At 37.4% G+C, this 27,948-nt stretch overlaps 3 protein-coding genes across 9 annotated transcripts; all 3 read right to left on the reverse strand.

Moving 5' to 3' along the window:
* Positions 1–1,444: 1,444 nt before the first annotated feature.
* On the reverse strand, positions 1,445–3,061 carry LOC135650677 (E3 ubiquitin-protein ligase PUB23-like). Its single transcript, XM_065170198.1, has one exon. The coding sequence runs from the start codon at positions 2,950–2,952 to the stop codon at positions 1,753–1,755; it is 1,200 nt and encodes a 399-aa protein (XP_065026270.1). The 5' UTR covers positions 2,953–3,061; the 3' UTR covers positions 1,445–1,752.
* Positions 3,062–5,873: 2,812 nt separating this feature from the next.
* LOC135651173 (uncharacterized) lies at positions 5,874–21,119 on the reverse strand. 7 transcript variants are annotated; one of them, XM_065171048.1, is made up of 15 exons: positions 20,795–21,119; positions 18,483–18,885; positions 18,205–18,382; positions 17,990–18,129; positions 16,827–17,655; positions 14,558–14,658; positions 14,001–14,145; positions 13,852–13,920; positions 13,680–13,725; positions 12,147–12,589; positions 10,098–10,177; positions 9,174–9,309; positions 7,546–7,732; positions 6,526–6,608; positions 5,874–6,414 (listed from the first exon to the last, which is right to left on the reverse strand). In XM_065171048.1, exons 2-15 carry the CDS (start codon positions 18,869–18,871, stop codon positions 6,295–6,297), a joined length of 2,946 nt encoding a protein of 981 aa, XP_065027120.1. In that variant the 5' UTR covers positions 18,872–18,885; positions 20,795–21,119; the 3' UTR covers positions 5,874–6,294. The 7 variants fall into 7 exon arrangements, 3 of the variants coding, with proteins under 3 accessions (XP_065027120.1, XP_065027118.1, XP_065027119.1); XM_065171046.1 differs by having other exon boundaries at positions 20,740–21,116; XR_010501795.1 differs by having other exon boundaries at positions 6,278–6,414; positions 7,546–7,776; positions 20,740–20,989.
* A 1,325-nt stretch (positions 21,120–22,444) lies between these two features.
* On the reverse strand, positions 22,445–27,928 carry LOC103968373 (uridylate kinase PUMPKIN, chloroplastic). The gene is made up of 7 exons (XM_009381556.3): positions 27,692–27,928; positions 26,759–26,903; positions 25,928–25,981; positions 25,414–25,505; positions 24,180–24,406; positions 22,943–23,119; positions 22,445–22,857 (listed from the first exon to the last, which is right to left on the reverse strand). Exons 1-7 carry the CDS (start codon positions 27,877–27,879, stop codon positions 22,703–22,705), a joined length of 1,038 nt encoding a protein of 345 aa, XP_009379831.2. The 5' UTR covers positions 27,880–27,928; the 3' UTR covers positions 22,445–22,702.
* Positions 27,929–27,948: the final 20 nt, after the last annotated feature.

Consider the following 27,948-nt stretch of genomic DNA (forward strand, 5'->3'; position numbering starts at 1 on the left):
ATTCCCTCCATAACCCATTACTCTTAGTTTTTGTATCGAATGGTATCTAATTCAATGAACGTTAATCTTATCCCAGTAATACCCTAAATGAATAACAAAAATTATATAAATAAACATATTAAAATAAAAGATAATATTGAATATATTTACTACAAAATAGACATAAAAGGAAAAACAAAAACACCTATAATTACGTGAGAATCTTCTAACATCTTCTTTCTTTTGCCTTCTCTTCTTACCACTGCTTTAGAAAAAGACAGCAACACAATTTGCAAAGCTGAGCGCATTCTGATCGAAACAGTCTTTACTATTTAGTTGAGACGTTGTCATCATGATACTGGTCAACTCCAAAGAAGAGAAACAACTGGTGATGCTCCGCTAATTTCCCAGAAATTTAAATTGACACTGCTCATCATCATCATCATCATCATCTTCTCCATCTCGCACAGCTTCACGACCCATCGACGTCGATGGCAGACAAGCTGATCTGCTGACCGTGATTTCCGCAGACCAAGTAACATTTGGCCTCCTCCTTTGGTTGCGATGGATCTCCTGCAATAAGCTGACACCATTGACTTTGGCGTTCTGCATTCAACGGATACCATTTTCGTTCGCGTGGTCAAATACAGCAGCATGCATATATCCATGGAAGGAAGATGGTGACAGCACTCCATTTTATTGCGATGTTGGAATTCCAAGTTAAGAGTCTGGAGGTTGAAAAGTGGTGGCGATGTCGATGGGAGTTCCATAACACTGTGCTGCCATTTCATGCTGTTCCTTTTGGAATAGTAAGTTCTTGGTTGCCGCAGAATATTTACCTCCATGCGGATTGCAGTACTGGAATTGCCATCCGATCAGAATGAATCTTCTTTCTCGGATGTAATGTAATATATTATATTTTGAGATTCTTGAAATAAGTATAAAGATAAAAAAAAAATCCCACGTGAAGGAATTCTATTAAAAGAAAAAAAATTCTTGATAATTAGGGTTTGATTGTTTTATATGTATCTCTGTATTTTTCAAGATGTATTAATTTGTATGTATTGATAATTAGGGTAAGAGAAAATACATAAATTTTTCAAGATTTATGTTTGTCTGAACGAGAATAACTCGAAGATTTTATGATTGATCTCATGTGACGAAGAATTTGACTTTTTCAAGTAAACAGGAGTTATCAAACCACGTCAAATTTTATATTGACTTTTCATGTATTTTTTATTTATTAATTTCTAATTTATTCTTTCGATTTCATGTTCATTTCCCCCTCCCCAACATTTACCCAATTTTTATGTTAATGTGAGACTAAACAGAAGTATTATAGAAACACCAATCCATAAACCTTATTAAGACTCCTTATCGAACCTTATGAATAAATATCGCTTGGATGCCGACTTGAATGCATATAATGAAGTCAACAACAACAACAATAATTTTGCTTATGATATATACTAATGCAACTAAAATCAACATAAAAAGATTATTATTATTTTTATAAACGATAAACGACGAAGGTAGAATACGAGTCTAAAACCATACGATAAACTATCAAAGTCTTTATCGACTAAGCTAGTCGACACATTCGAAAAGATTAATTATTACCGTAGAATAATTAAAACAGACCCATCCATTCTTATAGTACTGATTTTAATGCATTGGAAACATGAATACTATCCATAGTTAATGGAAATAAGCATACGATTTATGTAGAGAATGAAGTGGAGAAGAAGAGTTTTCTCAAGTCATTCGATGGAGTCATGGATAGGAAGCCAGCAACAGAGGTGGCAAACAGGGAGAGCTCCTCCAAACCCTAGAGTGCAGCTTCAGTATCTCCTTCGCCTTATCCTTGAGCCTCACTCCACAGTCCACCTGAAGCAGCAAACACAGCTTGGACACCGCCCCCACTTGCAGCATCTCCTGCAGCACCGGCGGCGACGGCGACAGCTTCGCCACCGAGCACAGTATCCTCGCCGACATGGCGCTCGCCAGCTTCGAAACCCGGAGTATCTTCTTCGAGACCACGGAGATCCCCGCCGCGTGAGCCACCACCTCCGCCCGCCCCTCGGCGCACCCGCAGAGCTGGTCCAGCACCGCCAGCAGCATCTCGCACCTCCTCCTCTCGGTCTCACCCAGCAACAGCTCGATCAGGACGAAGACAGCTCCGGCTCGCACCGCCTTCACCTTGTTCCTCTTGCAGCAGCAAACGCCGGCGAGAATCTGCAGCGCGGCCTTGGTGGCCTGTCTCGAGACCTTGTCCTGCAGCCCCTTCACGATCCCGGAGAAGAACTCCTCTCTCAGATCTGACATTCTGGACGGGGACATGACAGGGACCAGAGATTTGAGGAGGAGGAGGGCGTAGGCTTGCGACTGGTCGTTCCGTTGGCTCAAGATCGACGTTAGCGTTCCGACGAGATCGTCGTTCCTTCGAAGCAGATCGAGTAGGCGTTCTCCCGAGATCTGAAGGGAGCACAAGATAGCCAGAGCTTCATCGCCATCATTGCATTCCTCTTGTTCTCTTATGATCGAGACCAAGAGATCAGCCGCACCGGATTCCTCGACGCACCGTCGGTTGCGATCGCTCTCCAACACGACGCTCTTCAGCCTTTGGAGAGCGCTCATCCGCGTCTGCGGAATCATGACCTCATCGAGGATGGCGGCGACCTGGGACTTGTCGACCGTGGGACGGGGAGTCGGGAACCGCTCCACGCCGTCGGACGCGTGCTCCACGCACCACGCTTGAATCAGCCGACGGAGAGTGTGGTTCGGTGTGAGGTCGAGCTCCGGGGGCAGCGGTTGCTTGGTGACGGGGCAGTCGCGGTGCTTGCCGGAGAACAACCACCGCTCGATGCTCTCCCGGTCGTACGTTATGCCGGTGGTGACGGTCACCGGATCCCTCATCATCTGAAGAGATATAGGACAGAGATAGTATTCTGGGACTTCAAGTACTTCTTCCATGAAAGCCAATGGAAGAAATGGAGTTCTCCAAACAGTGATCACACTGCAGCTCTGAGACTATGGTTATCTGAGGAAGAAGGGTGAGGGAAGAAAGGCAGATGTTGAAGTTGTCATTGGCAGCTCAAGTTTCAATTGGGATAGGGTTTTATACAAATGTGTCTGTGTGTGAGAGAGAGAGAGAGAGAGAGAGAGAGAAAGAGAGAGAGGAAGTCAATGCAGACTTTTCTTCTTTGATAAGAGTAATTGACTTTATTGTATGTGAGTCTATATAGTATTTTCTGTGGGTGTCTCAAAGTCATATATTGGCTTTCAGATCTAAAATTCTATCTTTTGACTTCCATTTGTATGTCATTTAAAGTATATATAAACAGCACTTATTGGTATGACTCTTCTTCATGTGGTGGTTGTGGTCAGCAAACAATTCTACATCATTATATTTGTTTACATATATGACACTAGAAAAAAAAAATTTAAGCATATGCATGCACATAAAAATTTGGATAATATGAAAATATATTTTTTTAAAATTTTGAGATCTTGATCATATTATCGTAACTCAACATTTTTACTAACTAGGATAGCCGTTGTGATTGAATTCAAGGATATTATCGTAGCTCTCGATATCGGTTGACTAATTTCTTAGGTAATTATTGACTTAGTTTTGATGATTAAAAAATATATTTAATACTCTAGTTTATACAATATATGATTTTTAAGTTTAGTTTGTATAAGTGTGTAGTACTATAGACATGAAATTTGGATGGTTTTGAATGAATGCTTGACAAATGAAAGCAATACTGATATGCTTCATCATTTCCAAATGATAACAATGTGGTAGATTCATGTTGGAGGCTGGCACTTGAACTCACTTAAATGGCTTCTCTCTCACTAATGGTTCACGCTCCTCCACGCTCTTCACACCATCCTCCTCTTTTGACCCCTCCCTCCAAGCTTTGCCATGAATGAGTTCATAAACTGGACATGTAAACAAAACACTGCCACTTATTCCTCTACAACACCAATACTACCCCTCACTGTTGGTGTGACATAAAACACCAAACAAGTGTGTCTTTGTGCCTAATGACCCCTTTGAATATGGACAAATAAATAATTGTATTTTTGATTTTTTATTATTCATCCATAATCATTCATAAGTTATGAAGATAAGATTCGATCGTAAGACCTTACTATTAACTTAAAAAAAATTAATTAATATATTTTAAAAGATAAATAATAAAGACAAGAACACATAATACTTACATATTAGTTTGCCAATTAATTTCAATTTCTGGAAAATAATTGTTCAGAATTTTAGTCTTACAAAGATAATATATTATGTTAAAAGACTATTTATTACTTTGCTCATCAGTGCATAAAAGAAAATAAGAAGACAAAAGTTAGGATGTCAATATGTGTCCAAATCTAGTTAGACTTTGACCATTCGACAAAAAAGATGCAAGTCAGTCGGCACACTAATTGTTTTCTCTGAATCATCTAAGAGAATTTAAGAGAAATCAGAAAAGAAATTTCTCCTTTTTCTTTACATTAATACCCAAAAAATTCATATGCCCCGCCCAAAACTGCCACCATGGAAGAAGAAACGACTGCCTCAAAACACGTACTTTTTCTCCCGTGGCTGATGCGTGGCGTGTGGAGTGGAAGAGTAAAAGCACGTGGACGCGCGTCGTCAACTCTCGCCACCGACGCGCAGAATTTGACTTGGAGGTTTGGTCCAAATCGTGGCCTTTGTCGCTTCTCCGTATCCGTCAATCTTGTGTTACCATCATGCTTTTAGGGTGGAAGATGCCGCCGGTAATGGTTGATGACCCAAACCAAGTCAATCATATATCTAACATAAGGATTCGGATGCAGTTCAGCAGCTGCTGCCTCCATCATTTTGATCTCATGAATTATTATTGTTTTCTAAGATTTAACACTACTGAAAATTATAATAATAAAAAGATTTAATTTAAAAAATTTAAAACGTGGAACGATCTAATTTGTCAATCGAACCGATCGAGAATTCAATTTCCAATTTCATCAATTCGACCAACCGTAGCAGCGCATCGAAAGTATCTGATGACGTTGCTGACGCCTCCCTCCCACCCGCCACATGCAGCAGTGGAGGCCGACGTGCGTGTGGCAACGGCGCAGCTCTCTCACCTATCGAGTGTTTGGGTAAATGAGTCTTACAGGCCTTTTTGACCGGTAGATTTTGCTGCGTTTCCACATCCACCCCCCCTTCCCCTTGCTCACGGCCGTCCTACTTTGGTGGTGGAGCAAAGGTTGAATGAATACACACACCCTCTCGGTTGTTGAGTCTTATCATATACGGTACTGTTAAGTCCCGTTGTTTGGCGTTCATGATCCCAATGTGATGTGATCCTATGGAGTGGGGAGAATTTGAATGGAACTTTGGGCTACGACCGGAATTGCATGGTGGCTTCATATCAGACCCACTCATCCAGCCGGCGATTCCGTGACGGAATCGTATTGATCCACGGACTGTTGTCCTAATATGCAGCAAGAGCCTCAAATCGTGCAACACGTTTCTCAAAGCACATCCAACAATGCGCTGCATAGGTATTTAAATATATCTTTAACTTGGAACTTGTTAATATTAGTTACACTAGTCATGATTGAAGTATTTTGAATGAACAATAATATGTGAAGGATTTTAATAATATGAAGAATGCATACGAATGTCATTAATATTTGAAAAGAAATACATGCTGTATCAGATTAAAAATAGGAATATGACATTTACAAATTTGCAACAAGATCTCTTGATGGAGTAAGTCGTCATCCTTGTATATATGATGGACACAGCAATATGTGACAGCTACATATGATGAACTTGCACAGAAACCAAAAAAAAGAGTTTAATTCCACCAACTCAATGTTTGTAAATATGTTCTTGCTAGAGGTTCAAAGAACTGACCACAATTAAAAGAATAAATTTACACTCGGTCTCCACAATTTCACACCTGGAGCAACAGGTATCCTACCCTATACAAGTAACTTCTATGATCAATTCTTTGTTGTATTGATATTATAAAATGTACAGAATTCCAATATACAGGCTGTGCAGATTTGATACTGATATACAAGACCACCTCCTGAATCGAGATTCTTTAGTCAAACTGAACTGAACTAAACGTTGACATATCAAAAAAGGGTCAACCGATAGTATAAGAATGCACAATGCTACTTTTTAACTAGGCTGTAGCTAAAGGAAGATATTGGAGGAAACAGCATGTTGAGATCTTGTGGCAAGCAGGTGACAGTATGGAAAATGCCACTCGGTAACACAGCCTAGCGTTAACTCAGCTTATTCATTCTCTAAGACTGCTTACGTGACTTTTCATGAATATCGAGCACTAGATCTCGTAATTCTGGGAAGACCGAAACAAGCACCATTTCCAGCACACTAAATGCGAGCTGCTTAATACATATGGTGGACTGCACGGAGGCACAGACATTTCCTTAGAGGCGAGGACAAGGTAATGATACAGCTCAACTTATCTCATACATCAGTGGTTAATTGAGATGCCAGAGGTTAGATGAGCTTACCTGAAGAAAATAGTAAATATCCCTAGCACTGCGTCGATATTGGCTTGGGCCAATTAAGCTGACTAATGCTGTTGGAGCTCCACCTGACAACAACATTTTCTTTTCAGTTGAAGATGTAGGATACTTGAACATGCAGATCAACATAATCATAATCTTTTATTGGATGAATAACTTGTAGTTATCAAACTTTTGTTGTTAATCTGCCCATGACTAACATGGCACTTGTTAGATATGGACATGGGTGACGGATAAACATGGACCTGTTTAAAGTTCAACATAATAGAGGCAAATAAACTAAGCCCCTGATCTCATACAGATGCAAAAAACCAAAACCTTGTACAAGTTTCTGCACCTTGAAACTTTGTCTCAGTGGCACTATTTGTATATTTCGAATTAATCAAAATACTAGTGAAGATCAGATTGAGTGCATGATGTCATATAAAATGGTAAAAAAAGGATTTATTTGTTGGAAAAGCATGGGACTAGCTGAGGTCAAAAGAGAAGGCATTAGTACTTACATTCTAATCTTACTGCCTACAACAAGAGTGCACCCAAGTCAAGTAAAAGCTCTCTAGAGATAAATATTCGATTGGAAGCTAGAAATTATCCTTTTGGGAACACAACATGCAAGACTCAATCTCAGTAGTTCACACAGTATCATATATAAAATAGAAAAAATGGAAAAAAAGAAGAAGCTAGTCTTACAAGAAAATCTCGATTACAATCTAAAACAATTTACTACAGCAACAATAACAGTGATGCCATGTTAACTGAAGAGACAAAATAAAAAAGTGTATATGATTGTGACATTTAAAATCAATGTAAAGCATACTGATCAAAATGCATAAATTAAGTTATATGCAAAAATTTAAGCATCGAGAAAAACCAATAGAAGATGCCAAACTAATAAGGTCATAAGTTTGTCACAGAAAGTCAGCTATATTCAACGAGAGGAATGCAACAAAAAGTGCTAAATTCACACTTGCATCACAATATATTTTAGAGAGAAAAATGTCTCACCAAGCAGCAATTTCTTAACATCATCTGCTCTACGAGCTGCTTCAAGCTGGGCCTCAAAAGAGTTTGGCCTAGTAACCTTATCATTGTACGTCCTACCCTGAGATGACTTTTGATCAATGCTAAAGCCATCCAGCTCACCTTGACTGCTCCCCAACTTAATGATGAATGTGCCATTAGGCCAGAGAACCTACTTCGAAGTAAAACAGCTGTAAAATAGGGGAATCCATACAACTGCCTACACAAATGTAGAGATAAGCAGCGAGAAAAAACACATGAATACTCCTTTGATTTATCCTGCTTTCCATCAACAAACTGACAGCTAAACATTAGAACAAAAACTACTTTTCTTATCATATTTGTTACTTGGTTTTAGAATATTTTATATACATAACAAAAAAAGAGCATCTGAGATGTACAAGACTATAAGCAACTAATGACAGAAAGATGAGAGTAAGACATTAAAAAGCATCAACAAAAAAAATATAAAATAAGCAACTAAAGGATTAAGCTGGATGATTTCCATAGTATAGTAAAAAAAAAGGGCAAAAGAAAGATAATTGCAATGATTAATTATGTCGATAGGTACTAATTTAACAATGATTAGAGTTCATTGGTCCAATAATCAGATGCGATTTACCACAATCAGAGGTCATACCCTAGAAACTTTGAATCAACTATCTGGATCACTCCTTTATCTTATTCATAAGGGATACTTCTGATGTTATGGCAAGCATTTCTAGTTATACGGCTAAAGCTAGAATATCTTAGTTGAGGGCTAGCAGAAACAGATCAAACAAATCAAACCACTTAAGCCTGCTGAAGAAGACTAGGTGCAGGTTCAATCATTTCATAAGCCTCTGAAATATGGGCCAACATACTTGACAAGGTAAAACTTGGATCAGAAAGTTTATCAAAGCCAATACCCAACCCATAGAAAGAACCATGTTAAACTCAAGTCATCTGAAAAAGAAGGTTGATGGGTCCATATTTACTATCTTTGTTGGATCTTTCCCACCGTTCCTCAAATTATTTCTTAAGGTACAATCATAAACTAATTTTAAATTCAAATCACACACTACCAACTTCTTTGCAAACCACCAATCATACAGAAGTGTATGCCTAGAATATTGTATTTCTAGCTAGTCCTATCAGCACATACAAGCACAAAATACTAGCATACAGTCTCCTGCTCCAATTAACAGCATAATGCCCTAAAGGCCTACCTACAACTGAATATAGGGAGAACTACATCACATATCAGCTCACTACAAAGGTTCAAGTAAAGTCGGTCCATTTAAGTGAAACAAATTTCACAAATCTAAAGAGCTCTTCCATAAACAGTAAATGTGAGTCCAAGAGCAATCACAGTTCTAACAAATTGAAGAAAGACAAAAACATAGTGCTCAAACATTTCTTTTCTAGAGGATAGGTGCTGTTGAACTATAAACATGTAGGGCTCAAATCTGTTTTTTGCGCTAGAGGGTAAATATTGTTAAACTTAAAAGAAAAAACCAGCCAAATGTGTTACTGAATACACGAAAAAAAAAATCCCTAGGTATTGTTAAACTAAAAAAGATGTTTTCCAAACCAGCCAAAAATGAGCGAGTACCAAAAAAATCTACTCTTACATCTTGAACCCATCGAATTCCTTGAGCAACAACATCATCCCTCCTTAGCCAATGGATTTGCCTTAAAATCCAATCATCAATGGCATCTTCCATTATCAACTGCAATATCTGTTTTGAAATCCAATATACTTGTCTTCTGCAAAAAACAACAAATAGGGCTGAACGTTAATGTTTTAACTTTTTAGAATAATGACATTTTCTGACAATGAATCTGCAAGTTAGCAAAACTTTTTCATGATAAAATTAGCATGCTTGATGTCATAGCATGCTAAATATTGGAAGTAGTCAGCAAGATAATGCAACTATTTTTGGAAGTGAATAATGACCTGTCTCTGTGTATGTGCTCAAACATGGAGACAGGTCATTATTGCTATCAAGTACTGAATGGTGACAGTGTATATTAAAAGAATAAAAAGAAACATAAAATATGAATAATATTCATCAGTTGTTCCAACATGATTGCATAATGCCGTTTCATTTGCTCACCATGAAGCTTAAGAATAATGAATAGAGTATATCAGTCACATGTTGTCATATCATAGCCTCAGTGTTTATGACACAAGATCAAAATTGCATATTAAGAAATTTATCACAGCAATGCTTTACTGAAATATCTTACTGGGTTTATGGCACGACAATTATAAGATATAAACGTCACGCACTTAATTCTTCAGTTGAAAGTCATCACAAACCTATTAACAAGCATACTTCTGATAATCAGTCATTAAATAACTATACTTCTTGCTTTTCTGCCAGACTAAGCTTGTAAAAATACTAGGGACGTTGAAAAAGGTATATATATATATATATATAACAGATAATACTTCTAGTATGATCGACAAGATAATACTTCAAGTTTGTGAAAATTATTTTTAAGCATCTTCGTTATAGAAACAAATCATGTAATTACCATGTAAAACACACCTTAGCCAGCCCCTCCTGTTTAGTTGAAATAGCTTATCAACCAGATTCAACATTGGTACACTCACATTTGGTGGTGTCCACTGCATAAATAGGCAAGGAAAAAACATGTGAGAATAACTATGATGGTTTAACCATGCCAATGATACAAAAAAATGGTTCTTGTTTCTGACAGCAATTGCACAATCCCCAAATCAGCAATCATCAGAGACCAACAGCTGGTAAAAAATGTACGACCAAAATTGCTAGATGTCTAATCCAAACAAATGACTTTTTTAAAATTACAATGTCCTGTTTTCAATGTGCATACAAAGATATAGATAGTCTAGTTCATGAGACCATCACTAATGCATGCCAAATGCATGACACCTAGGTAGCAATGGAGCAACCTTATCATAGTGCCACTAAGCTTCCAAAAAATATTTAAACAACATCTGCTAGAGTCTATTTCAGCATTGTGTTCCACAGATCTAGAGGATTTCATCCATGACAGAGTAAACACAACTAAGCAGTCAAAAGCTATACTAGCAACAATTATTGTCATCAAAATTTAGCATCACAAACCATGGTTCTAAATCTCAAGCACTGGACCCATACCAGTACCAAAAGGAGGAGAAAGAGTACGTGGGCTGGCTTCGACAGTCAATGGACATCACAAGAGAGGCATCTCTCACATGTGCATGCAGGAGGGGGGGGGGGGGGAGAGAGAGAGAGAGAGAGAGAGGTTACTGTTTAACCATAAAAAACAAAACAAAACAAATGAATTGGAACAGATTGCCTGACAAAGGGATGATTGGAATCCTGGTTCACACAGGGACCAGTAAATACAGTTAGGTACATTGGGTGAAATTGGGAACCTTGTCACATACAACAAGAAGAGATACTACATCAAAACTACACTATACTGATTACACGAATTCAGACATATCAAATATATCTAACACAATGTTCCTCCTAATCTCTCCACCTTTCTTTCCACTGAAAGACATCTTTAAGTTCCACAGGTATTGCATAATAAAATTAATCATCTTATTCAAACAACTCTTTGGAGAGTACCATAAAGTCCAAAGAAATACAACTTAAGCAGGACAATAAAGTCCTCACGAGATGCTCCAAAAAATAAACAGTCTTTTCTATTCAAGCATCAGGATGTTTTGCAGGGGAAAAGATTTATCCCATTTGAATCAAACAAGAGGGTTTTTTCATCAAGCAAATGCATCATGTGCATCAACTCAATTGGACAACAAAGAAAAACACTCGACTGCATTACCAAGAATTCAGGATGCAGAATCACCAAATCAATGGTATAAATGCATACACATCCAAAGTATACACAAAATTCCCACGTTTTAGAAAATCAGAGAGAGATTATGCACCTATTGGAACATGAACTTACCAATAACCAAGCCATTCTATCAACAAACAAGTAGCAAATCCACACAGAGAAAGAAACTTTCTCATTTTTCTCTTAGCTTTTTTCTTAATTCCTGTAGTGCTGAATCACTATCTATCTTTAATATTATGCATTTCTTTCTCAAATTACTTCTAATCATCCACCACAAACCTCTTGACATTATCTCTTTTACAAAACATCCCAAATAACATAACAGTTACAAATATAACAAAGTCAACTCTTAGTTAAGGTCATAAATGACTTGGATTTGAATCAAACTCAAGTAGACGTAGATATGAACCACATAAAAATTGAATTTGATCTAAATCATTATATCACGTGAACCAAAAGTTAAATTGTAACCAGTCTAACAGGATTTATGAATCAATATTTTCTATATGTTGACATTTCACCATAAGTTCAATTTGTAAACTCAAGTAATCGATGAAGTAGTATGCCAATCAAATCTTTATGTTACTGTAATCTAAAATATACTTTTTACTATTTCTAGTTTCCTGTGTATTGCACAGGAATTTTGCTAGTATGTACTAATAGACTTGACATGTTTACACAGAAAGCAAGTAAAGAGAATCCAGGCATAAGCCAAATGGTACAAAAAAAGGGTGTGGAAAATTCAAATGCCAAAAAGCAAGCTGCACCTCAGGTGGCATTCCAACTGGATCTTCAAAACAAACAGATGCTACAGAATTTTTTGAGGCATCTGAGCCAATCCTGTCAAATTTATCTGATTCTTGGCTCTGCTGAGATTCCAAACCTGTATATTCTTTGATGTGCTTCACAACACGAGGAGGAAAGCTTTTGGAGTTCAACTCATTGTCTGAGTGCCATCCATTATTTACAGAAGTTGATTGGTCGTCATCGTGTTCTTCATCCTCAGAAAAGCTATGTGATGTCTCCATACTACTAAATCTAGGGATTTGTTTACTTATCTCCTCTTGATTCCAGGACAATGACAGACCCTTGTCAGCTACTGGAAGAGAAGTTACATAAGATGGTGAAGTGCCAACAACTTTCCGCATGAGACCATCAGAGACCCCTTTAAACTGACGAACTATATCATCCATAGCATCATCTACATTAACTGTTGAAATGACAATAAGCAATTGAGATAACTGCAGAAGCATAAGTAAACAGGAAGTATAACATGAAGTTCCATCTATTGATAATAGTTAATTGACAAATCCTGTCAATAACAATTAGGTTATTGAAAATAGCATAAGTGAAAATAGCTTCTATACCATGCAGAAAAAAATCTTTGCCAAGATAAAATATAGGTTAACCAGAAATTAAGTTCTATATATAAAATCAGATATGAGTTCACCAACTTAACAGTGTTTGCTCAGACCCAGTAAACACCACTTGATATGTACCAGTTAAACCAATCCTTTAAACATGGATGTTGGTCATGTAACAATTGTAACGTCGTGATTCTAGAGAGATCTTGAATAAAATATGAAAGGACTCTTCATTTTAATAATTAAGCAACTTAGATAAGACTATGTATTATGTGGCAGGATAACTACACTTAATCATGTTGGAATGAAACCTAATAAGCTCAACCATCTAAATCTAATCTAACTCTTAAAACTATGAGCAACCATCCATCAATGATACATAAAATCAGAGTCTGTCTTAAGAAAAACAAGCTTTTAGTGGCCTATACACTACATCTTATTGAACAGTAAAATAGCAATGTTTGTGAGCAACATACCAACCTCCAAAAAAATGACAGACCGTATACAATGTTCACCATAGCAATACAGAAATGTTAACTCATGTTACTTAAGACACACAAAAGCAATGTCAAATATATAATGAATTCCCACATATGAACAGGAAAATAAATATATTTGTTTTGAGATTCTCCTAAATATAAAAAGGTGTAACCAACATCACAAAGGTTGAAAGATCTGGTAAAGTGTTAGAAGGAAGAAAAAAACATTATGTTCCAAAAGAAAAGGCAAGCTTGATGCAAGTTCATTTAAGAGAAATCACACTCGACTCAAAGCCATAAGAGTCAACTTCCCATTAGAAAGCATACTCTAGTTTCAAGACTAGTAAAATTTAGCAAAAAGGCACAATTATGAAACAATAAATTAAACTCAATCTTTCCAACAACAAAGAAAGGTAAAAGCTAATTAACAAAAAGGAAATTTTGAAAAGCTACATACCTGCAAACGTTTTCATCACTGATGGAGATTTCCCATAAGAGTAATTCTTAAAAATTTAAAAGACAAAAATAAAGAGAATCAATATCTTGAAAAAATGCAGCACTCTAAAGTCTAAACCAACTCCATGTGTTCTCAAAATGACAATTCTGCATCATATCCACGTAACCCATACCTTTGAAGAAACACTTAAGAAGTCCCATACTTCAAGTTGCTCTGCAACATTAGCAATTGATAAAAGATCCTGCAAAAGAGATAGGAAGGTGTAAAGATAAAGAAAAAAATCCAAACTAAGAGACAGCAAGGTAAAGTTTTCAGGCATACTTGCAAATATTTGTCAAGAAGAATACAACGCTGGTGCACAAAATAATCATCAATGCTGGATGAAAGAAACCTCTTTGGGGGCAAATGCAAGGAATAATTAGGTATATCCTTGAGATGCCGGTGCAGCCGCTCAAAATTCCGATATCTGTGATTTAGAGGATAAATTTAAAGAAAAGAAAGAAAGAATAGTCTACATCCTTGGTTATAATTGACTAGCAATTATGGTGTCATGTATTAACAAAAGGATGATTTAGGAGTTGGAAGAAACTCCATGAAGAAAATTATTATTTCTTAAAACCTGAATTAACAATAGACCATTCATCCTTGGTTATATTGCAATTTTTCTTCTCCTGGTTGCAATTCATGCAATGCTGATAGCCTTAAATGAAAGGACAAAAGCTTAAAACCAAGCAGCTGATACAGACAAGGACTATATTACAAAAGTTGTGAGGATACCACCATATTGCGAGAGATGAGAAAAGAAGACCAGAAAATATAATAATTTAGCATTCGCGTGTTAAGAATGATATAAATATGACGTATGGGTAAGAGCATGCCTTCTTTTCACAAACCAGGTCTTGTTCTCTGCATCTGTCACAGCAATTGAATAAACTGCAAATGATTTTGATCCAACCTTCTCAAAATATGCTCCAACAACCTGCAGAAACATTTTAATTGTCAATAGTGAGTGCATTATCATTCCAGCATGTAGCATGTTGCCTACAATGTCACATAGAGAACATATCAGCCTAGGTGTGGAATTAGCTACCATTTCTGATAGCATGAAATGAATAGATAGTTTGGACAGGTAAGACAAATAAAGGAAGGATGAATATATCTGCAAAAAGACAAATGTAGATCTGCCATGAAAATTAGAATTCAGCAGAATCAATCTGATGCCAAAGAAAGAAGAAAGCAAGAATCAAACGATCATTCCTGTATGAAGCTTAAGTGCTTAACAATTTAAATGGTACAATGACAGCAAAAGTGTCAAAGCTAAATGAGCTGCCAAAAGAGTACATCTTTTGAGGACAAGCTAGAACATAACATCCATGAAGCCATGAAGATAACAAGAAAAGATGTCAAGGGTTTAGAAAATTTGTACATGAAAGTGTCAAAGCTAAATGAGCTGCTAATTCGTTAGGGACCATTGCTGTCACAAACTTCAAAGAACTTATAACATGATGAATTATTTAGGTTTTAAAATTCTTATTGTTTCAGGATACCCGAATCAATAATTGTCGCATGAGTATCTAAATCTTTATTTCTCCATAAGTGTTTTGACTCTTCAAGCAAGATTTCGATAGAGCTTTTGTTCAGCATCTTCTACTTGATACTGGAAGAAACCTGACCTCGGTATCACTATTGAAGTAAAAAAGAGGTGAAGCAAAACCAAGTCATATTCAAAATCTAAAATCTAGCAGGTTGGTTAAGTTAAACAGTCTTCTCCTATTCAGCAGCATGAATTGGTTCTCTTTCATTCTCTTTTATGAAACCACTGGAAACAAATGGCTACAAATTGGCAAAGAGCATCAGCTCATGCTTTTCCATGAGAACCAAACTGATGACCTTTTTTGTAGTACTTTCCAGTTTCCAGTATCATTCATGTATATACTTGTTTGATTAATGTTTGAGATAACACTTACTAAGAGTAGCATCTGGATCTTTTGACTAATGTTATGTTACAGAGAGGTGAGGCTAGCTGCAAATCCAAGTAAAACTCATCCTATAAGAGTCCAATTTCTAGAGTTGTAAGGCCATGCTGAATTATTGACAGCTGAAAGTACGAGAAAAGAGGTAAGAGGACAGTATTGTTGAGAATTGAAGAGGACTCATCACTCATCAGGATATTTTCATCCAATAATCCAGTAGCACGAGTGCACATGCATGTCCAACGTACAAAGAATTACAAAAGCGATTGCACGATTGACTGTAATAAGATAGAGATAGAATTATTCTGTCAATCTTTCATATTAAATCATTCAAAAAGTTAGGCAAATATGTATAAATAAAATTTATAATCAATTCAATAAAAGAATATATAATATATATACTAGTTTAAATCTACAGCTTACGAAACGGCATACATACCCATTCAAGAAGAATGAAGGTGTATGTGACTAGTTATATCATCATGGACCATGTCTTATTGTATTAAAATATTATAATTGTCAAGGAATTAAACCACAGTTTCAGTTACCATGGCTGGACCAGTCTAAGTCCAATCCGCTCCACATACCGACACACAGTACGTTGGAAAATACCATAATACTACCTTACTAGGACGAGGTGTAGGAAGTAGAGAAGGTGAAGGTGGAGGAAGAAGAAGAGGAGGCCATAGAGGATTAGGAGAAGTACCAGAACAGAGGCGGATGGCAGGTGGATGGTGGCAGTCAGAAAACAGTGCCTGAGCAACAAGGAGACAGAGAGGAGAGAGTTCAAGATTAAAGGATTGGAGATTTAAACTTCAAATTTTTTTTTTAAACCAGACCAGATTGGACTGTCCAAAATGAGGCAGTCTGCATATTGATTCATGTCTGGACTGGAAGATACCACACAGTGCGGACCAAGCGACACAAAATCAAGTTACATGATAATAGAAAAAGCAACAGTAGTAAGGAAAAATAAACAACGTATGCTGTTGTATCTTTGTATTACAAGGGATTGAATAGATATCTGCAGTGTGATTTTATACCTACATAGACCTTGCACGGCAGACCTTCATGCAGGCAACATCTTAACATAGTATGTCTGACTCGGCGATCAACTTTCTTATAATGTAATACTTCTTTAAGAATATAAAAAATTGCAATGAAGGATTCTCACCCGGCATTTGATCTTAGGAAGATGCAAGGATCTTTCACCATAGAAAACCACATCAGAACTTTGCTCTTCCTTATGCTTGACAATGTCTAGGTGACAACTCTCCTTGGAACTAGCACCTTCATCACTTTTGGTCATAAATGTTGCATCCATATCAGGAGTGCTGCTAGATCGTTTTAGTTGTAAGTTATTACTCCTATCTGGTTTGCCAGCATTTCTTTCATTTCCAGAAACATGGCCCATCTCCATATATTGCTCCTTCTCTAGATCATAGGAAACATGATGCTCATTGTTTACTATTCCATGCATTAAGTGAACCATATAGTTCTCATCTATACCCTTTATCCTTTTATTCGCATTGGTCACTAACTCTTTTCCTGCACTGACAGCTCGGACAGTAGTATTAGTGTATCCTGAACTAGCATTCACAGATCCAAGTATTGTCCCCGCTTTCATTAGATTGGCAGTCTTCTTTTGGTAATTTCTGCCTTTAGTCCACATGTTCTCCAAATTCTCGGGAGCAAGAACTTCAGATCTCCTTTTTGTGGTGGCCTCCAGTATCATGGCCCAATCAGCTGGCCTGGGCGGCACAGAATCTTTCTGTAATGCATTTGGGTGGCCATGTCCAGAACCATCTGTTGACTTTTCGCCGCCACTTTGAACTAATCCCAATTGAGAAGAGAGATTCGAAGATGTTTTTCTTGACTCCCATTGACCACTTTGAGTATTTTGTCCAGCATATGTATGTGATTGTGAACTATCAGATTTGACCTCCATGTTGCTGTTGTCTTTATTATCGAGAAACACATATTCAATTAACTCATTAATATACCTGAAAAAGTAGTAGTTATACAATGTTTACATATAAAGGTTAGAAAACCAGTTAAATACAGTAGCTTCATGGTGTAAAGGACAACACAACGTTGTAGTTTCATGTAATATAAACATATCACGATACATAATTGAACAACTCAGATGGGCATAAGTAGTAATGACTAGGATATCAAATGCATCATTGAGGAAAGATAGCATTACTAATCAAAAATCCACTGCAAAACGGCTGATATCAAAAAGAAGATTTCCATTGCAATCATTTTCCTAAAAGGATTAAAAAAACATTTCAAACTAAAAAGTTTGCACAGAAGTTGCAAGGTCAATTGGCTTACTCAGGGCTCGCAAATTTCATAACAGGTTGCACAACCAAGCAGGTCAGGAGTTCTCGACTGAAACAACGAACTAATGGGCATTGCGCCTCTCGTGGTTTCAAGGTTATGGCTAAAACTCCTCCGACAATACGTTGAAGTACCTAGAAACTAAGAATATGTAAACCGATGCTCTGTTGACATAAAATGCATGGACATTTCCAGCTTGATACTTGTACCTTGTATTCACTCTCTGGAGAAAATAAAGCAGGGTGAAGTTCCTTGGAAGCCATTAAATGACGTTTCAATCTTTCATCCCTTTCCTCTGAGGATAAGGTTTTCATGACATTCACGCCTATCTCAGACTGATTTTTCCTGTAAAGATCAAGCTGATTTCCTATCAAGTCAAGAAGATCCCTGCAGAAGACATAGAACTAGAATGCAATTAGTTGACCACAGATATGCCCCAAAGTTACAGAGAAATTGTTGATGACTAGCAAAATTAATTCAAGATCACCTTGTTAGTAAGTCAACAAGGTTGATCCCTTTAACTCTTCCTGATATTTCACCAAGTACATCAAGTATTATAGAGCGTATTAGTTCTGGAGCCTCTTTGTCAGGAGTAATAGATGAATACCAGAGATCTAAGACAAAGTCCTGCAAAATTTTGTTAATAAATTCCTTGATGGCAGCCTCAACAAGAGGTGATTCAATTTTCCTCTTCCATCTTGAGGTTGGCAGCGCTGTAGAAAGACGTGAATCTTCAAGACGTAACTGTTTCTTTATTAAATGGGACAAATATGTTTGCTTAGGAACCGGGCGCATCCTCCAACGGAGCTCCACCTCATAAGAGAAGAAACGGAAGGCCACAAGTATGAGAAATGATATGGGGACATTTGTCCACATTGATTTGCTTGTGTCTGTGAACAACAAGAGATAGTAGCCAATGATGCAAACAAAATCACCATGATGTCATCATCAACGTAAACAATAGAGTAAAAAAACAAATATAACAAGTGAAATGGTAACGACCATGCATAACAAAAGAGAAGAGGTGATTCACACTTGCAATGTTGAACAAACCCATTACAATCCTTCTAAGCTACTTGTTGAAGCATTGCCTCGAGCTCTGGCACAAAGCTCATGCACTGCAAGGTAGGAAGACAGTCACATATATGCAGACCCACCCCCACATGCAGAGGGGTCATTTCCCTGATTTGAACAGATGATGCACAGGTTGTAAAAGAACAAACTTAATGTCAAGTCACTCCCGTTCCAACAAGCCAAATTAGGCCACTTAATAAGTCTAAAATATATCTCTTGTGGTGGAAGAGTTTCTCAGTCAAGAAAAATGCATTCTAACATCTAATTGCCAAGACCCAAACTCCAATCATTGGTTGCAGACAAGAGATCATCCAATGGCATTCTCATCAAACTAAATCACATCACATGCCTACATGCCACTTTCTTGAATGATCTTGCAGTCAACTTGAATTTACACAAAACAAGATACAAGAGTACAGTTTTTATACTATTATCTACTGTTCAACATTTAGTACAGCACTACAGCCTATCCACAAAGAGAAGGTAAGGCATGTCTGATTCTGTTATCCTATATTCCTATTATTGCTTCCCATAACAATTTATTGTCCTTCCCCAACTTATCCAAAATAATATTTTCCCTTTGCAAAATTGATTATATTCAATTAACTATATTAGCCTTATATCATTCCCATCATGGAAACCCTTTTTGGATCCAGAGGTTTTATACTTTTGTTCATGACCTAGACCCAGCTTTTAACAAAACAAAGAATAGACAGAGGTTAGTTCCAAAATCTTATCCATGGATCCATACAAGATCCATCTTAGCCCATCTTACAGTCACTAGAGGAACCATATGTTGGAAGAAAAACAGAGAAAAAAAAATGATTATAAAGGTCAACAGGAAAATATAATCATCAAATGCTTCATAGTGTTGGGGTAACTGCTGATCCTGAGGAGTGTTTCTGGTCAAAGCTAATCCCATATCTACATATTCACCATTAAGTTGTATTGGCATCTTACAATTAGAAATATGACTTCAGAATTTCATGCCATAGGAACCCACCTTGCTGATGATAGTAGTCACCAGTAATTCACCCATGTCAAACATTAGGATATTATTGGATTGTCAAGCACCAAAAACTACTTCTCAGTGCACTAACTTCCAAGTTAGGAGTCAAAACATTTTGTGAGAAAAGACAGATTTGGCTGATCGAAATACCACATCATCAAGTGCGCCCAGTTTTCTAGGATCATGCCTGGATTGGCCAAAATTGACCTCTTAATGTAACATTCGTAACGCTCAGATGGTGTTAAGTTAAAAGCACTAACCACACCTCGTTGACCTAAATGCTGCCTCCCCTCTGTTCCACTCGACAAGACAACTAGAACACCACTACATCAGGAAAATTACTTCACAAGAAGACAAATGCATTGCAACTTCTTGCAACTAGACGATGCACCGCATGAACAAAAGGAAGAAGTAATCCTCTGCTGTTGAAGAACCATTCTACAATGGTGCACCAGACAAGAAAGGTCTCGTCCCAAAGAGCCTGCGCATTTTGCGTCTGATCATGTCAAGATGCAGCTTCAATTCCCGAATTATTAAGAACAAAACCTAATCCTCTGGCCGCAACATAACATGAATCTTCCCGCATCCTTAGAATCGGAAGTAAACAAAAAAAAAAAAAAAAAAACAAAGCAAAATGAATCAAGAGGCAAGCCGTACGTACGGGACAAGAAATAGGAGATGGCGAAGACGCAGATGGCCCAGAAAACCGTCCGAACCTTGGCCTCCTCGATCAGATCTTGCACCCTCTCCATCGGCCTCATGGTTCCGGTAGCTCACGGGATCCCCCGGCCCGCTACGAAAGAAGAGCGAAACCCGAGACGATCGACCGATCGATGGATGCGATGGTAGAGCCCAAGAAGATTGGGGGTTTATTGGAGCCCTAGAGAAAGACGTCCGAGGAGGGAGCGGGAAGAGGCCGGGGTGGGACTGGTCGTCTCTTCCTCGCCGCTGCCGCGGCCGTCTTTTCCGGGGGCAGGGAGGGGAGGAGAGTGACGTGAAGGGTAATAATGAGCTCCTCCGCCCTTCTGCCGTGTCCGACTCTTCTTTCTCTTTTCTTTACATCCCAATACACCGGAGATAACGTTATATTCCGCGTAACGGCGACGGAGAGTTCGCCGTTTGGACACGCCCCGGATCAAAATTACAGAAATAGATAAACTATTATTATTATTATTATTATTATTATTTTAAGCCCACGTTATAATTATAAATTTTCAATTAATATAACACCAAGGAGCTCAAGAGGTTGAAAAATATAAATAAATAAATTGAAATATATAGAAATATAAATTATTTTTTTGACATATATTATTTAGGAAAGTAAAGTGTTATACGGACTATAATTCAATATAATTAAAGATAAAAAATAAAAGAGCAAATTGATTATTTCCTCCCCTTGCAAACGTGTCAATCCGGAGCCCACTGAGGTCTTTCTTTCTAACAAAATATGTCTTCAATAATGATATTATATAATTAAGATTATTATTTTTTAGTATTATAGAAATCAAAAGAGGCCTCTTATGGTAGGCTCTTCTTAGTATCTTTCCCCTGATCGATGCTAATCATAAGGGGGTTTGCGTGCTTCTAGAAGCACAGACTTAATTATAATCCATCCAACTTTCTTACCCCCATATAAGATCAATTTTGACATTTGCAATTGGGCAAAAGGATGGCATCATTAAAGATGGATACATTAGTTGACTAAACTTTGATCAGATCCGATATTTGGAAGGGCAAATATGATATTTTCAAACTCTGCAAGGATAGATATGTAAAACCATAAATGAAAATAGAGACATGTGACCAAACAAGCATATAACTTGGCTTTGGAAAACATAACAGTGACATACATATAATGGCCCTGCAATATTCTACTGCTACAACGCATAGATAACGATATAAACAGGTGGTCTTGAGGGACTCTGACCATGTATCATGTGAACCTGTTCTACATGCCAATAATAAATAAAGGGAACAATGATCGATCACATGAACACAGATCTCAAGCAAAGAATTAATCCAACATGCCCGGTTTCAGTGTCCAGATTTGAATGATGCAGTTGTGAAGAACAGAGGGAGAAAGCCAAAAACAGTATCAATTACACAACTCAAAGAAACCACAAATTGTCATGTAAAGGAGTAAAGTTTAAACAGATTACAACACCATGGATTCATAACTTGTACCACAAAGTCAATCACAAACAGAACATAGTGGGTTGTACCATTTTCCAGTTGAAGCTAGGGTTTTCTATCTAAGTTTGTATAACACCACAGAAGGAGAGACATATTTTTGGCACATCAAAAAGTTCTTGACCTGAGTCATGTCAATAGCAACCCCACCACCAGTAATGTAACTTGCACACTAATTCAGAGAACATGTTTTGATATGGATGATAAGCACAAACATGCATTGTTTGATGCTGACATAGCAAAAGAAACTTTTAGAGTAATTGACTACCTTATGATGCCAAAAGTTCAACTTGCAATTCTGCATATCTAACAAAAGTTGAAAATAAGCGCCTTGTATGGTTCCTAGTTCCTACAGTTACATAATTTGCAATTTTGTGAAGCAGGAAGCATATCACATCAATTGCCTCCCAAAGAAAGAAGAAGAAAAAAAGAACTCAAGTTTCAAATTCATTGAGAATTCTCAACTCGTGAGCTAGTGTGCTGCAATCACATCCTTGCTGCTGATTCCTTCCACCAATAAAAGTGCCAACCTTGTCACCAACAATGGCTTTTGCAATGTTTCCAGGTTTTGTCAAGTTAAACACAACAACTGCATAATAGAGTTTAATGAGATTGGGCTACAAAATTTATTGTGAACTATTTTTCTTTTCAAGGTGGCAATAATTTTGTTGTACCAGGAATATTATTTTCTTGACACAACGTAATAGCTGTCATGTCCATCACAGAGAGATCCTTCGATGTCACTTCTTGATAGGTCAAATTGTCGAGAAGCCGAGCATTTGGGTTGATCCTGGGGTCATCCTCAAAAACGCCATCCACATTCGTTGCTTTAAGCACAACCTCTGCATTGACTGGATATGATGTTGCAAAGAAGTGAGTAGAAAATTTTTCCAATAACAGAAGGTGGTTTATGTAAGAGAGCCATGTTTTGATATTTGGTGCATTGAGAAAACATAACCTGCCAACACTTTTCAACTTATGGCCAAGAGTCACCTTATTCAAACAGGCTCATTCTGAATGAGCCTGCCACTAAGCAACCTGGAGGGAAAAGGACATGGTTTTTCAAGCTTTTTCCTACTGGCAAGATTCCAGGAAACTTGAAATTAATTAACCAGACTAACAGATCTTAAATAGGGTGTGGGTGTGAATATAATATTTCATTGTTCCACATAGTAATGGATGAGATATAATTTGTGTTGTACAACAGAGATAATATAGGACAAGTCATTTGGTGAATAGAAATTCAGACACAAATATATACTCAATGATGACCATTATCTGATTGCCAATTGGATAGATTGGATAACTAACAGATAGCATGATGAGAGTCTTCCTGGAGAAATACTTTCCTATTCTGAGATGACATTTAGTGTACTCTTCAATACAGAACTCTTTTCAACTAATTATGTGACTGTTCAATAAGATCTTTAGTGGCTTTTCACAACATTCATATATTAAAATCATCTGGAAAGAATGGACCCTCCGTGATGAGAAGTGGATGATTAGCAAAGGAAACAAACTGAAGGAAGCATGCTACTTTACCGATCCACTGCTGTTTCGGATTATATGAAATTCTAAGGGCACTTTTGATATTTTTGTGTAGTGATTTTCTCGTTCCAGCTTTTGGGTATTCTTTATACATCTAGTTATTATGCCTAGTCTCCTCTTGCCACTCTAGTAGGAAAAGTGTATCAATTGCTTCCTGCCTACATAGGACTTATCCATACTGGTTCAATCATTCCTTTACAAAGCAAAAAGTTAACCACAAATGAGATACCATTAATTATGGTTCTATGTAACATGCTGAAAGTACAATTTAAAATGCCAAATACTGTGCAACTTGGTGGAGACAAATGGAACTCAAGTTATTGAACATGGAAGCAGATATGTAAGCACACACTAATTACCTACTTTCTGCACAACGTAAGGCAGCAGCAGTGTCAGTTGTGAAGAACGGGTTGCCAGTTCCAGCAGCAAATATAACAACTCTCCCTTTCTCTAAATGTCTAACAGCCCTCCTCCTAATGTACGGCTCTGCAACTTCTGACATGCGAAATGCGGTCTGGACACGAGTAGGGATGCCAATGCTCTCCATTGTGGCTTGCAGGAATATTGCATTCATAACTGTTGCCAGCATCCTGAATCAAAGGGCAAGCATGTAGCATATAGTAATGCTATCCAGAAGTTCTATAACACTAGCTTAAAGTTATTAAAGTTTAACAATTGGAAATGTTCTCAAATGAATAATTCTGTAAATTAGAGTTTCTCATCAATAAATGATGACAAAAGATTACACTGCTGAAATGCAGTTTGACTTATGATATCTTCTATAATAACAACAAAATGACTGTTTGCCCATACACATATTAATGAATTTCTATTATATTTGATGCTACACCAAAGATTGTGAACCCAACTTCATGATACAACTTGAGGAGCTTAAAACATTATACTCACGTTAGGAAAAAAAAAGGGAAAAAGCATAAAAAATGTTGAGTTTCCAAACATTAGTTGGCATGTGATTAAATTTTGATTTAACAGAAATGTCACTCATACTCCACCAGAATACAAAAGGCTAAATGAGTTATTGAGTCAGATTTGGCCATTGGATGTTGTATGATATAACTGTCCTTACAGATAAAAGCTAAATCATATTCTATGTCTCTATAAGAAAGGTTCTAGCAAGAAAGGAGCCAACACCTGAACCTTATAGTCTTAGTACTGGCAGAACGATAGAGTAGGTACACATAATCTTTTAAACTTTCCCAGGTTTTGGGGAATGGTTAACATGTCCACTGTCCATCATCATGTTTGTATGGATTTGATTTCTTAGAGGAACAAAGAATAAAAGGTAAGAACCAAGTGCATAAACAGATTCAAAAACCTTTTTCAATTATCATACCATTTGACTAGTAATCTACGCATCTTATCGGTTAGTAAAAACTGATCAAACTCCAGACAAAAGCAACAAAGTAGGACAGCAGACGCAATGGAACATCATCCACAACCATCAGCAAATAATACTGACCACAAGCTAACAAATCTAAATCCAACACTGAGTTTAATTGGTAAACTATCTTTTAGGCACAACAACGATAAATAAGGCAAAGTCTTTTCAACTATTTAGAAGGATCTAAATTAGTACCCAATATAATCTGCAGAGGAACGATCAAGACCACTGCAGCCTGCCCAGGAGGCACCTCGAAAGATATTACCTCCACCAACCACAATAGCAACCTAGAAAAGACTGCAAGTTGTCAGACTTAGAACAATAAAGTAGATACAGTATGGAGCAAAAAAATTAATTCCATCAAATAAATTTTGCCTGCATATACAGAGTGAAAAAGATCCCTTTTATGGTCATAAATTTATGGGTCATCTAACCAGATAAGTAATTGTGCATTGTTTGTGCTAACAGAGTACCCTCTTCAAAAAATTATTAGTAACCCTCTCTAGCACTTGGTTATTAAAAAGGCAATGTTTTAGAAATGTTGTATGTGCAGGTACCTCCACTGATGCAATATTTGATGGAGACAGCACTTGTATTGCAGTATATAATATACTAGAACTTGTATTGCAGTACAAAATCTATCAGAACAAACCAACTAAAATATCAAAACAACAGCAGATCAGATGAATTGACATCAAGGAAGACAAACCTCAATACCAAGTCTAGTCACAGAAGCAACCTCTCTTGCAATAGACATTGTAATCTGCAGAATTATTGCAACATGTCACTGAGAAAACCTTCAGGCAAGAATAGAAAAGCTCTCACTCTTTGGTAAGAAAATTTTATGGACATATTTAGCAAGTCATACAAAGTTTGGGAAGAAAATCTAGTAAAGATGTCACATGACAAAAGAAAATTGGCAATCATCAATCTGTGGAATGTAGTTAGACCATAACAACTAACAACATTCGTAAAGCATAAGAACAGTTATACTATCAAGTTGGCATGAAAGACATATTATCAAGTTTTCACAATCACCAAAAGTTTCTTAGATGTATATCATTCTAGCAATTCATATTATTGTTGACAGTAAAAGATTTAAATTCTTGTGCACTGGTTTCATGCCAGCGGGGGACAGACATTATGCCCCATGACCAAGACACAGGTAAGGCATCTTGCCAACACAAGTATGCTGGCAACAGACCCCCAGGGCATGAGGGCAACAGAGGACTAAATCAAGACTAAATCTCTAAATGTTAAGTGTTCAAAGGATAACAAGTCCCAATTCCTAGCCCAACCTAAATTTCTGTTGAACAAGTTGAACTTGTTAAGTTCGGAACCAGTCCAATCTGAAAATCTAAAATAAAAAGAGAACCACCTTAGATTGCTCTTTGCCATGGAAAAATTCTTTAAAGTATTCATGCAATGACATAAAAATTATGATTACAATTTGCCATAGATTCAAAGAAGTGGACAACAGATGCAACAAGATCATAAAGTATTTTCCCTTCCGTGTTTGTAATGAATCTAGAAAAATTACCTTTGGATCAATATTTTGAGCGTGGTCTCCAGCAAGTGCTTCTCCACTTACTTTAAGCAAAACCCTTTGCCATCTATATGATGGCTTTGGCATGGAACCTTCATCTCTGAGCAAGCCAAAGGGAGCCATGGTTGCTGTTTGAGGCCTATACATGATGGAAATAAATCACTAAGATGTGTATTTAGCTTTTTCACACAAATAATATTCAAAAGAAAGAAAATTGCATCAGAACATAGTCTTAGTATCCTAGTATCATCTTACCGCAAAGGAAAATTAGACTATCAGAGTAACAGGCTTAGATAAGCATAATTAAAGGCAGTACTCATTGATAGCATTGCCCTTCTTCCGTAAGTGATGACCTTTTTGAGATGGCAAGCAGACTACCTGAAGACATAATTTGCTGGAGAGTTCAGCAAGCCCTACCCATCAACAGCTCTTCCGTCGAGCAAATAGAGTCAGATATTCTCCAACCCTTTGTAAGCTTCTTATGTTTCCTTTATGACCTCGAAGTTAAGAACTCGGAAACAACTTCCTTTCTCCTTTTTATTATTCTCCTAACTATGAACTCATCCCCCTTCAAGCTACAAGATCGGCTTTAATGGTCACAAAAATTTGAAGCACTATAATAGGTAGAAATATAGCTCTTCTTCGCATTTCACGAAAAGTCAAGAAAGAGATCGTCTTTTAGTCGTCGTTTCAAAAGACGAGCGCCCTAAGGCGGTTAACAATTACCTAAAAAACAAAAAAACAACAGAAAATAAGAATCTTTAACCCACCAAGAAAACCATTTCCGTTTCCCGACAGCTACACCCACAACATCCTTTCGGCAAAGAACACACACGATCATCCCCCCCAAAAATCCTTTTCTTTCAATCCCCACCACAGTTAGCCGGCACGACACAGGTGTAAAAGACAGCCCACGGAAGAGCAAACCTTGGATAATTGGGCGAATCCGAGGCCAAACCGGAGGAGCAGCTAATGACCGACCGAGGAGGCGTCCTGCTGCGAGCGCCCAGCATCAGCGACGGAGCTCTAAGCCTCGGAGCAAAGGAAGAAGATGAAGAGAAAGAGGAGAGAGTGGCGCCGGGGAATAAAGAGAGGGAAGGGGAGAAGACGGCCATTTGCCGGTTGCCTGAGAATTTCCCCGTTAGAAATCATCGAGGTGGATATAAGAGAGGAAAAAGAGTGAA

The sequence above is a fragment of the Musa acuminata genome, chromosome BXJ3-10 (assembly GCF_036884655.1).
Source record: "Musa acuminata AAA Group cultivar baxijiao chromosome BXJ3-10, Cavendish_Baxijiao_AAA, whole genome shotgun sequence".
Taxonomy (NCBI): domain Eukaryota; kingdom Viridiplantae; phylum Streptophyta; class Magnoliopsida; order Zingiberales; family Musaceae; genus Musa; species Musa acuminata.